The sequence below is a fragment of the Phascolarctos cinereus genome, unplaced genomic scaffold, assembly GCF_003287225.1.
Source record: "Phascolarctos cinereus isolate Bilbo 61053 unplaced genomic scaffold, phaCin_HiC Scaffold_3;HRSCAF=262, whole genome shotgun sequence".
NCBI classification, from domain to species: Eukaryota; Metazoa; Chordata; class Mammalia; order Diprotodontia; family Phascolarctidae; genus Phascolarctos; species Phascolarctos cinereus.
In genome coordinates, this window is record NW_027555736.1 from 29,119,358 (window position 1) to 29,131,970 (window position 12,613).

The 12,613-nt window shown below is 39.2% G+C and overlaps 1 protein-coding gene across 3 annotated transcripts in view; it reads right to left on the minus strand.

Moving 5' to 3' along the window:
- CTNNA3 (catenin alpha 3) overlaps window positions 1–12,613 on the minus strand; it is a 1,889,266-nt gene that overhangs the window by 1,458,120 nt on the left and 418,533 nt on the right. For all 3 annotated transcript variants that reach the window (XM_020998213.2, XM_078150742.1, XM_020998214.2), the window contains exon 6: window positions 12,099–12,362. In XM_020998213.2, coding sequence (XP_020853872.1) covers window positions 12,099–12,362 — 264 coding nt within the window. The remainder of the gene's footprint in view (window positions 1–12,098; window positions 12,363–12,613) is intronic.

Consider the following 12,613-nt stretch of genomic DNA (forward strand, 5'->3'; position numbering starts at 1 on the left):
CCATAAAATACATTTTTTTGTCAAAAAAGAGGGATTGGAGGTTGGAAAGGACCCTAGAGACAGTCTAACCCCAACCCCTCATTTTACAGAGGAGAAAACAGAGGCCCGGAGAGGCCACACTACTAGGAAGTTGCAGAGGTGGGTGGTGACTCCAAATACTATGAATCCAAATATGTTCCTTTTCCCAGCCCTCTGCTGCCTTATGGCATCCTTCAATTCAGGAATCAACAGCAGATGACTTTTGATTCAGAGGCAGTATGGCATAATAGTTAAAATAATGGACTTGGAATTTGGAAAACGTTGGTTTGAATCCCACACTAGATACTGAGCATGACCCTGAGTATGACCCTGAACAGCCCTCAGTTTCCAAAGCAGCGAAATGGAAATAATAATAGCCTGTTTCACAGTATTGGTGTGAGGTTCAAATATAGGTAAAGTATCTTGCAAACCTTAATGTACTCTATCAGTGTTAGTGATGATGATGACGATGATGATGACGATGATGACGATGATGATGACGATGTTGGCAATGATAACGATTATGTCTACCCCTGTTAAATCTAAAATTCTCAGCCTGGCTTCCAAGGCCATCTATAATCTGTCCCACTACCTTACCCAGCAGCTAGCTTCCATGAACTCTCTGCTCTAGGCCAACCTGTATTACTACTGTCCCCAACATTTGTCATTGACATGCCCTTCCACTTACCCATGTTTTATCCAATCTTTAAGGTCCAGCTCAAGCCATTTCTCCTTCATAAAGATATCCCCTGATCTCTCCAAGTCACACTGTTCACTTCCACCGAGAGAGAGTGTGTGTTGGGGGTGGAGGGGCTGGAGTCAAAAAGACTCATTTCCCTAAGTTCAAATGTGGCCTCAGACACTTACTAGCTATGTGACCCTGCCCAAGTCACTTAAACCTATTTGCCTCAGTTTTCTCATTTGTAAAATGAGCTAGAGAAGGAAATGGCAAACCTCTCCACTATGTCTTCCAAGAAAACCCCAAAGAGGGTCACAAAGAGTTAGACACAATTGAAATGACTCAACAACAAAAATCTATGATCCTTGAGAGGCAGATATTATTTATCTCCATTTTAAAGATGAGGAAATTGAGTAGAGAGGTTAAAAAACTTGTTTAAGCACACAAGCCAGTTAGTAGCACAGGCAAGATGCCATCTCTGGTCACTCAGCCCCAAGGCCCATTTGCTTTCCATTACTATATCGGCATACCAGAGCTAGCACATGATAATAGGGAAAGAACAGGGCTTAGCACAAGAAGTCCTGAATTTAGGCTGTGGCTCTGTCACTTATTAGTCATGTGACATTGGTCACACACTTAACTTTTCTGAGCCTCAATTTCCTCCTCCACAAAATGGGGATATTGATACCTGAGAGATAGCTGTGACATGAAGAGCTATATTTGGAGTGAAAATATTTGAGTTTGAATTCCAGTCCTGGTACTGATTATAGAAACCTAGGAAAGTTGTTTTCTTCCCTTTGACTCAGTTTCCTTAAAAAGGAGACTACACTAGATGATTCTTAAATTCTCTTTCACCTTAATATTTTTATGAAAACCTTTGAAATAAAGATGGGAAGATAAGAGTGGGTCAAGAAAATTAAGAGCATTTTCATCCTGAAAAATGATGAATACCATGAATATTTTTATTCAAACATAATTCATACTCAATATTTCAGAGGCAAAAATATTGCCAGCCTCAGTATGTCCTCATGGGACCCTGAAATGCAAGGCATAGAACATATGGGCTCAATGGAACACAGTTGGGCTATGACTGGACTAGTTGTCACCTAACTCCTCATGTTTCCCACTTTCTATTAGTTCAAGAAAATCAAGATTCAATTGTATTCCCAAACCAACTGTCATTTGCTACAAATGGCTCATTCAGGAATCTAAGCGAGATGTTGTAAACAGCATACTGTATCCAGCTACCACTATTTTTTTCTCATCCTTCAATATTTGAAAAAATAAATTTATACCATGCTTCTTGCTTCACTCAACTTCTACTCTCAGTGAAGTGCAAATAGCAAAAAAGAACTGAGGACATGGATTTGATGGTAAGTGGCCACTTACTAACTGTGTGACCTTGAGTAAGTCACTTTACCTGTCCATGTCTCAGTTTCCTAATCTGTAAAGTGGAGGGAGGGTTGGGTTAGATGACCTCCGAGGTCATGTCCAGTTCAAAAACCTGTCATCTGACAGGAGGAATATGATAAGGGAAGAGATATTTACTAAATGCTAACTACAGGCACTGTGCTAAGTCCTTTACATTATATTACATTATCTCATTTGATCTCATGTGAAGCAGGTACAGCAGAAAGAGCTTTGGTATCAGAGAACCAAGCCCTGACACTCCTGCAGGTATGACCTCAGGCTAGTGTCTCATTCTCTTTCAACCTCAGTTTCTTCATCTGAAAAATGAAGAGGTTGGAACAGAAACAGATGGTCTCAGAAGACCCTTTCGACTCTAAATCTTTGGTACTTGGAGGCAATGCCTCACAACAGTGTGGAAATAAATTTTGCCTCCCAAAGGCTATGTATACAAAGTGTCTCAGGTCCGATCAACTGGGAAAGGCCTCAAGAAAGCCATGATGGACTGTGTCTGACATGCACTGACAAATCCACTTTGGTCTGAGGGGGCCTATCACTAAAAAGTCGCCCACAGAGTTACGAATCGTCTAAGGTTCTGCACATCATGGAGATAATCTACCAAAAGCCCTGAGGAATGGCAATCTGTGTCAGACAAGAACTGCCCCTACTAATGAAACAGTGCATCTTTTTCAAATGCTGAAGTTTAATCAGAGTTCATAGAATAATGATTCCACCCACATGAATGTGGATGGATGTATGAGACAGACAGAATAAGCAGACGAAAGAATCCTGCTATCCTTCCACCACCAAAGTTTTCCTGCAATGTCAGGTTACCATATAGAGGTGACCCTGGGGTCTTAAAGCCATAGCAAGGGGGTGGAATTTGGAAAGTGTCAGAGTACAGACTTGGCAATGGACTGATGTTTGAGCAGTAGGCTTGCTCAGACTCACCACCGAGGGTTCAGCTAACAGTATTGATAGTCTCTTTGTTTTTTAACTATGGTGTGCTATAGCAAATAGGGGGCAAGCCCTCAAGTCAGAAAGACCTAGGTCCAAGTCATATACTAGACATGCCACTAGACGTGTGACCAAGGTCACAATTTTTCAGTGTGTCCAGCAATTTTCTGAGACAAGAGTTCTCAATCCGGTGTCTTGAATTTGATTTTTGAAAATATAGTAATAATAATAATAATAATAATAATAATAATATAATAATAATAATAATAATAATAGCAGCTAGGATTTACATAGCTTTAAGGTTTGCAAATAATTTTACATATGCTGTTCATTGGACCCTCACAACAATCCTGCTACATAAGTGTTATCAATCCCATGTGAGGAAAAATAATAAATGACTTTCAGGGTCACATGGTTGGTAAGTGTCTGAGGGAAGATTTATACTCAGGTCTTCCTAACTCCGGGTCCTACTCCCTACTCACTATGTCTCTATGATGATCAGTCACTCAGTCATGTCCAACTCTACATCACCCTATGGACATTTGTCCATGGAGATTTCTTGGCAAAGATATTAGAGTGGTTTGCCATTTCTTTTTCCAGTCTGTCCCCATTTAACAGATGAGTGACTGAAGCAAAGAGGGGTTAAGTGACATCCTCAGGGTCACATAGCTAATACATGTCTAAGTCCAGATTTGAACTCAGATCTTCCTGACTCCATACCCAGTATTCCATTCACTGCACCTTGCTACCTTTATGTTTTTTTTATCATTGTGTTTCAATATAACTGGTTGCCCTTGAAATCCTATGGACTTTGTTTTATGCATTTAAATATATGATTTTGAGGAGAGATCCATAGGCGTCCATAGATTGACTGCCAAAGGGGGTCATGGCACAAAATGTTAAGAAGCAATGAAAAATAGATTATAGAGCAGACAGTAATCTGCATGAGTCATGGAAGCTTTCATACAGGAAGTTCTCTATACAGCTGAAAACATGGATATGAACATCATCATCTTCAATGCTTGAAATGCACAATGCAGGGGAGATCCTTTCTGGTAGATTTAAGGGGAAAGCTGGACACAAATCACACCGGATTATAGACTTCAATGGAAAGTGGCAGATTTCTTAATGAAGTCTTTGTTGATTCTCCTGGCTCCTGTGCCCTTCCCTCAATTCCTTTGTACTTCTCTTCCATATATCTTGCAGATACATACGTATGTAGATATTTTCCCTGATAGAATCTAAGCTCTCTGTGGGTAAGAATTTGCCCACTGCTGTTTTGTATTCTTGGTGCCCAGCCTAGTGCCTGAAATCTAGTAGATGCTTAGCAAAACTTTATTTGATGATTGATCACTTTAGAAGACGTAAGACGAGTTTGAATTGTTCTACTTCCTACTTTTGTGGCCTGGGCAAAATTTTGTCACCTTTCTGATCTCTAAAGTTCCTTCCAGCTCTAAACTTAAATATCTGATTACAGAAAAAGGAATGGAGTTGTCTTGATCTGAGTCAGTGGAGAAAGGACCCAGGCCCAAGAATTCACAGATCTTTCAAAGTATCTAAGTATCCTCATCAAACTTTGTTCTCACCCAATTACAAAGTCAAAAGAAGAATTCTCCATTTGGCTAATGAGGTCTTCCAATCCACAGCCCACTTCCCTACCCAGAAGTCTCAGGTAACATGCGCATGATCCACTGTGGGGAAAGATGAAGAATTGCAGCAAACCTGTGGCCTCCAGTAGTTGTTCAGTAAGTGATCTGGGACATTCCCACACTATAAACATTCAGTGAGACTTGCTCCCAACAGAGTATTTACTACATCCATTTACTCTTTTGTATTATATTTGGAGAAGCAGTATGGAGCAAAGGTTACTTTATATCCTCATCCAATCACGTTTCCTGTAAATAAAAATAAGTTCTACCATTTAATTTCTAAAATCATTTTTAAAATAATAAAAGGTCAAATGCTCAATCAATTCTGCTTTATCTCATTCCAACAGCCATGGAAACTATTAGGTGTTACTCAGAAATAGAAGCATTAAACTCAATGGCCAGCAAACATCTTGTACTGGCTTGCTTTTTTGTAGTCTTAACTAGAAACTATTCCCGTGAACTGGTTGATAATACATAAGGATGGCAGCCAAGATCAGGTAAATTGGAAGATGCCGCGCAAGGAGAACATTTTTCCTAAGATATGCGAGCATACCAATATTGGCACTTTAGAGCTAGAGGAATCCTGAGTGAAGATCTAGTCATAGCATCACTGGATCATAGAGCAGATTGGAATCTTAGAGGGCAAGTCCAATGCCCTCCTTTTGCCCATGAGGAAACGCAGGCCCTGATCTACACAGAGGGAAACACTTCTGCCAATTGTATTGGGGATCCACAAGTGATGGACTGGATCCTGCTGTAAACAGGTCAGAAACTGACTTGGAAGAGTTAGCAGAAATCAAGCTACAAGAAGACAAAGAGGGGACATCCATGTTGTGAGTGGATTCCCTTTATGCCCGAAGTCAGAGAAGTCTCCAGTCTGTGCATGGATCAGATCACCCTTTCTATAACATAATGTGAAATGACATCCTGCAGTTATCAGAGGGCAATAATTTTACATGTTGTTATGTCCATCTTTAGCCTTAATGAGCCCCCTCCCACCATTACAAGCTCAATCACAGCTGCCTTTTAGATTATCTGAAGTATACCCCGGACCAATATACATATGGAACAACTATACCAGGTTAACTACCACTAGGAACTGACCAGCCACAGTAAGCTTGCCCTGAATTGCCTCCAAAGCACTTCCAAAGAATTTGGCAGGAAGTACAGGGAAATCTTGAGAGGCCTTGATATTCCATCTCCCAGTAACTTCATCCAACTACTGTGACCCATTTCCAAACCCCTGAATATGCACAAGATTTGGGAAAAGATGATGTATTTCAACCACTTCAGCAAGCTAAAGGGACATCTCTATTTGGATCAGCTGACCATTTATCCAGAAGTTATTGGAAATGATGAAAAGATTCAGAAAATCAGAAGGGAACACCCACCCCTCTTGGGTGAAGATGAAGCTGCCCCATTCTCCACTGCTCATCCAACAGTATGGTGTCAGTCTAAAATACCTCTGTGTCAAAACTAAAGGCCAACTCATCCTGCCAGTCATCACATGTACACTGTTACTTACTTGAAGGACAAAGATCTCCATTCCAAAGGTCAAGGGACAGACAACACCAAAATGATTAAAGGGATCCACAGGCTATCTACCCAAAGCAAAGCCTGTGAGTTTTAATGAGTATCTTGACATCAACATCTTAGCTGTAATCTGGGAGACTTTTTGCACCTATTTTCAAAGTTTCTGCTGAGCTCAACTCTTACAAGCAGATCCTCAAAATCACCAGAGTGGGGAGAAACTTTCACAGGGTCTGCTGCAAGGACATCGAGAGCACAGTTCTAACCTGTGCTCAAGTACCTTATGGATGCCTTGCACATGATATGCCAAAATCAATATACTGAACAAAATGATGACCCCCAACTTTGCCTCTGTCTCCAGCGCTAACCACTTAAGGTATCTATCAAATCAGACCTGCCCATCCAAGACATTGCCCTGAGATCGTTTCACCAAACTGATGTTTGATTCCTATGACAACATCTTTAGTTCTCACTTGATACTTTGTGAGACTTGACTGTAAACAGCACCAGAAAACACATGTAGAGCTCATGGCACATTCCATCTGTGTTATTCATTTTAAGCACTTTGCCAGTTATGACATTCTATGTTCAAGGTCTTTTGTTCATTGATGTAAATTCCTTCTTAGTTTTGACATTATCTGCTTTAAATTCTTCCAGGTAACTATATGAACACAACCATAAAGCACTTTTCACACAAATAAAGTCAGATCTAAACAAATGGAAATATATTAATTACTCATGAGTAGGCCAAGCCAATACAAAAGATGATTGTATCTAAATTAATCTGTTTCTTCAATGTCATACCAACCAAACTATCAAAAATTGTTTTATAGAGCTAGGAAAAATAATAACTAAATTCATCTGAGAGAACAAAAGCTCAAGGTATCAAGGGAATTGTGAAAAAAAATGCAAAAGAAGGTGGTCTAGCCATACCATATCTCAAACAGTTTGTAAAGCAGTAATTATCAAAACAACCTGGTACTGGCTAGGAAATAGAGTAATAGATCAATATAATAAATTAGGTGCAAATTACATCATAGTAAATGATCATAGTAATCTAGCATATGATGAACCCAAAGATCCAAGATTTTGGAACAAAAACACATTATTTGACAAAAACTGCTGGGAAAACAGAAAGTAGGTGTAGACCAACATCTCAGACCACATATCAGGATAAGGTGGAAATGGGTACATGATTTACACACAAAGGGTAATACCATAAAAAAATTAAGAGAGCATGGAGTAATTTATCTGTTAAATTTATGGATAAGGGAAGAATTTAGGAATAAGAAGATATGGAAAGCATTACCACATGTAAAATAGAGCATTTTGATTATATAAAATTAACATGTTTTTGCACAAACAAAATCAATGCAACCAAAATTATGAGGAAGGCAGAAAACTGGGGAGAAATTTTTGCAACAAGTATTTCTGATAAAGGCCTCATTTCTCAAATATATCGAACACTAATTCAAATTTACAAAAATACAAGTCATTCCCAATTGATAAATGGTCAAAGAAAATGAACAGGAGGTTTTCAGACAAAGAAATCAAAGCTATCTAAAGTCATATGAAAAAAATGCTCTAAATCACTGTTGATTAAAGAAATGCAAATTAAAACCACTCTGAGGTGCTGCCTCACACCTATCCGATTAGCTTATGTGATGCAAAAGCAAATGTTGGATGTTGAAAGGGATGTGGGAAAACCGGGACACTCCACTGTTGGTGGAGTTTTGAACTGATCCAACCATTCTGGAGAGCAATTTGAAACTATACCCAAAGAACTATAAAACTGTGCATACCCAACAATACCCCTGCTGTCTATATCCCAAAGATATCCAAAAAAGGGAAAGGGACCTATTACTACAACAACCCTGTCAGGTAGCTACTGTTATTATCCTTATCTTATGCATGAGGAAGCTCAGGCTGATTTTGTAACTTACTCAGGTTCACACAGCTGGAAGAGGATCTTGAAGTAATTTGAGCTCAGTTCTTCCTGACTCACTAGTTAGGTGGTGTAATGGACAGAGTGCCAGGCTTGGAGTCAGGAAGACTCACCTTCATGTGTTCAAATTTGGCCTCAGACACTAGCTACGTGACCCTGGACAAGCCACTTAACCCACTATGCTTCCATTTTCTCATCTGTAAAATGAGCTGGAAAAGGAAATGGCAAACCACTCCAATATCTTTGCCAAGAAAGCCTAAAAAAGGTCACAGAGAGGCAGACATGACTGAAAAACAACTGAACAACAACTTCCTGGCTCCAAGTATGAAGTTCTATCCTCACTGTCACCTCAGTACTACCATGTTTTAAGGTCACTTCCACCTCTGATATCTGACATTTGACGTCCTGTGTTCCTTGTTCTAAGGTCCCTCCCTGCTTCAACATTCCATTTTCTAAGATCTTTCATAGTTCCAAAGTTTTGTATTCTGTGTTCTAAGGTCCCTCCCAGCCCTGCCATTTCATGTTTTAAGCTCCTTTTCAGCTCTGACATTCCATGGTCTAAAATTCCTCCTAGCTATGATTTTACACATCTCTATAGACCAACATGTCCTCTTCCAGGCAAAACACCATCCAGATCTTCTTGAAACTGGTACTCACTCCATGCAGAATTGTTCTGTTCATATACCATTAGCATCATGATATCAGCCATATTAGAAAACACATTTTAAGTTTGGGACATATTTTAAACTCTTAAATCTGCTATTTTGTGCTTTTCCCTTTTGGGTGAATTCTTTATGTTCTGCCAAATTTCCATTTGTTTAAAAGAAAAAGAAAGTAAGCAAAAGTATTGACTCTTTTCAGGACATTAAGAAAAAAAAAAGAATTGGACTAAATGACCTCAAAGGTGCCTTTCAGCTCTCAACTGATGATTTAATCACCCTCTCTTCTAGATGTAGCTACTTCTTTTTTTTTTTTTTGCTTTTTTTTTTTTTTGGTGAGGCAATTGGGGTTAAGTGATTTTCCAAGGGTCACACAGCTAGCGAGTGTTAAGTGTTTGAGGCTGGATTTGAACTCAGGCCCTCCTGACTGAGCTCTATCCACTGCACCACCTAGCTGCTCTCATGTAGCTACTTCTTGGCTGTGGTAACCACATGTGGCCAAAGTGAGAAGACCGGGGTCATGGAAAAGGTAAAGCTGAAAAATCTTCATACATAAGTAAGTTCACTTGCTGTAACCTTTCTTGACCCACCAGGAGTGGCTTGTGCCAAATTTGTTGGTAGTAAAGGTCTAAAAAGTAGGTGGCCACTCTCAAAGCCTACCTTGCTCTAGTCTCTTACTCATTTCCACTATGGCAGACCATACCTCACCCCCTGCTCTTCATCTTTCCTCAGTACAGCTCCTTTCTCTAAAAACTACGTGCGATATGGTTTCTCTTAAGTATTAGAACACTCAGTAATTCTCATGGTAGCTCTGGCTGTTATTAAATTCCTTAATTCCTGTCTGATTTGTATAGACTAGGACTCTCAAAGGAAATATACATATATATATATATATATATATATTTATATGTATGTATGTATATGTATATGTATATATTTCTTCAATAAATAAGTGAATTGGAGAGATGAAATTGTGAGGGAAAAGAAATGGATTTTGTGTTTTTTAAAAGTGGACTTAGCATCCTGTTTCTGCCACTTACTAACTAGTATGACCTTGGGCAAGTCACCTTGGGCAAATATCTTACCTTCTGCAGATCTCAGTTATCTGTAAAATTAGGATATTGAAGTAAATGCTGTCCAAAGTTCTGTCCAGTGATAAATGCTATGATCCTATGAATCAATCAACAAACACTGATTGATGCTATATGATTTGCTTCACATGTTTTTTATTGAACAGAACATTTGAAATCAAGGATTTGTTGAAAGACAGAAGGGAGAATGACAAAGCATAGGAAAATACGTCTCTTTGCAAAGGATCATTCCTAGTTCTGCCCCCTGAGGGGAAGAAGAACAAATCTAAACCTCCATTACCATAACCACCTTTCAGCTGCTTAAAGACCACTATCCTATCCCTCCCTAAGAGCTGAATTATCTAGTCCAATTCCTTCTCTTTTTTGAAGTCCTGAATAAGTTAATAATTCTGCTTGCTTTTTTCCTTTTAAACAAATGGGAATCTGACATAACACAAAGAAATAAACCAAAGGAAAAATAAACAAAATAACAGATTGAAGAGCTTACAATATGTCCTGACCTTCAAGTCTTCTAAGTTTTCTCTTCTTCCACTTAACCATCAACTGTTCTTCCAACTCATCTTTATTAGAGATGATCTCCAGGCATTGTGGTCCAATGGAGAAAGTGGGGGATTTCGAGTCAGAGGACCTGGCTTTTGATCCTGGCTTTCCAAATGTTCTGACCTTGAGCAAATCATTAACCTTTCTAGACCTTGGAGTCCCCACTTATAAGATAAAGGAGTTGGACTAGATGGTCTCTAAGGACTCTTTAAACTGTAAATCTAGACTCTTATGATACCTCTACTACCTGGTTGTCCCATGCTTATAAATGCCATTCATAAAATATGGCTGCCACAATTGGACACACTACATGAGATGTGGCCTGACCAGGGCAGGTGACATGTAGACTACTGAATGAATAAATGTGAAAATATGCAGGGAAGACAAGCCAAAATAGGACAGGACCTAGGGGATTGGCTCTGGAATAAAAATTTACATTTGCATTAAGAGTCTTCCAAAATTTTCATGAAGAAATGAATAATTAAGAAACAAATAATAGGAGTATTGGATTAGAAACCAAATTGTCTATTTCACTTTCAGTGAGTCAAGGAATGGAATATTTCAAGGTAATTCCTACATTAGTTTCTAATTCCATCAAGCATCTACTAAATATATAATTAGAACAGCAGGATTTGGAACCAACCGTTTGTTAATTGCAATGTCTACACAAACACTTGCTCAATACTCCAATGGATCCATTGTATCATTGACATGGGTACACCCTCCAAGGCTACATATTACCACCCATCTATGCCTTTTCATTTCTTGGGCTTATTGTCCATGTCTTCCCAAAAACCTCTCGTAGAGAATCTATGTAAAAATCATGTGTGCATAATAGACCATAGGTTTATTTTTTTTTTATGTTACCAGTGAAATACTAGTATTTATATAGGAAAGTTTTTTCAAAAGAGAAATTGGCACTAATCATTTTTATTTTACCTCATTTATCTTGTTGGCCAATGCTTTTTTGTTATTTGACCCTTCACATTAGTTGGGGACCTTTGAGAAGCCAGGTGATTTTCCTCTTTTAAATCATCCGGCCAGTCAACATTCATCATGATCTTCAGGGAGAGATCGAAGGAATCAGGACCTCTGGGGATAAAAAACTTTTTCCTATTGATAATCAGCAAGTACTTATTAGAGCCTGATATGTACTGTCAGATACTGACAGTCCTGTACTGGGGTACAAAATTTGACAAACAAACAAAACCCCCGTTCTTTACTAGGAAAAACCAAATGTATATATATAAGTGGATATAAAATAAGCATCAATATAAATATATGAAAAGATAACTTCAGAGGAAGGTGGTACTCACTACTGATAGGATCAGAAAAAGGCCTCATATAGGAGATGACACTTAGTTTTTAAAGAAATTACAGATTCTAAGAGGAGGTAAGGAGACAGGATTCAGCTTATACAAATGCACAGAAACTAGCAATAGAATGCCATGTGTGAGGAACAGCAAGGAGGTCACTTTGGCTGGGCCACCGAGTGAATAAAAGGAAGGAATATGCAGTGAGACTAGGAAGGCAGAATGGCAGCAGATTGCAAAGGGCCTTAACTGAAGTTCATTTTCAAACACATCTCAGCATCTGCTCCTGGCAGCTTCTTTACTGTCTTACCTCAAGTTCATCCAGCGCATCTCCCAGTGTGGCTGACTGAGGTTCTGGCTCAGCCTTTGGGCTCTGGATCCCTTGTGAAGCATTTGAAATCACATCGAGGGCATTCTGGATCTCATCACAGACTGTGTCCTTACTGGCTCGGAGAGAGGCCACATCATCATGCTCCAGGCACGCAGAACAAATTGAATGCAAAAGAGGAGAGTTTTCCTTCAGTGAAGCCCGGGCCCCCGCAATCTCATCTCGCTGGGCGGGAGATTTTAAGTCCTATGAGATGGGAGGGAAAAGCACATCTTCTCAGACTAGAATGTGGTTGGCTAGATTTTCACAAAGAAATTCCACTTTTCTTTCAACATGGACTCATTTCTATTACAGGCAATCATCAATTAAATTTCAGGGATATGAATGATATAGTCATTGAAACCTGTGCCTTGCTTCTCACATCTTCTGAAATAGGAAAGGGGTAGGTGTGCCAAAAAGGAGCTGGCCCTACCCACATCAGCTCCTTTGTAACCCTT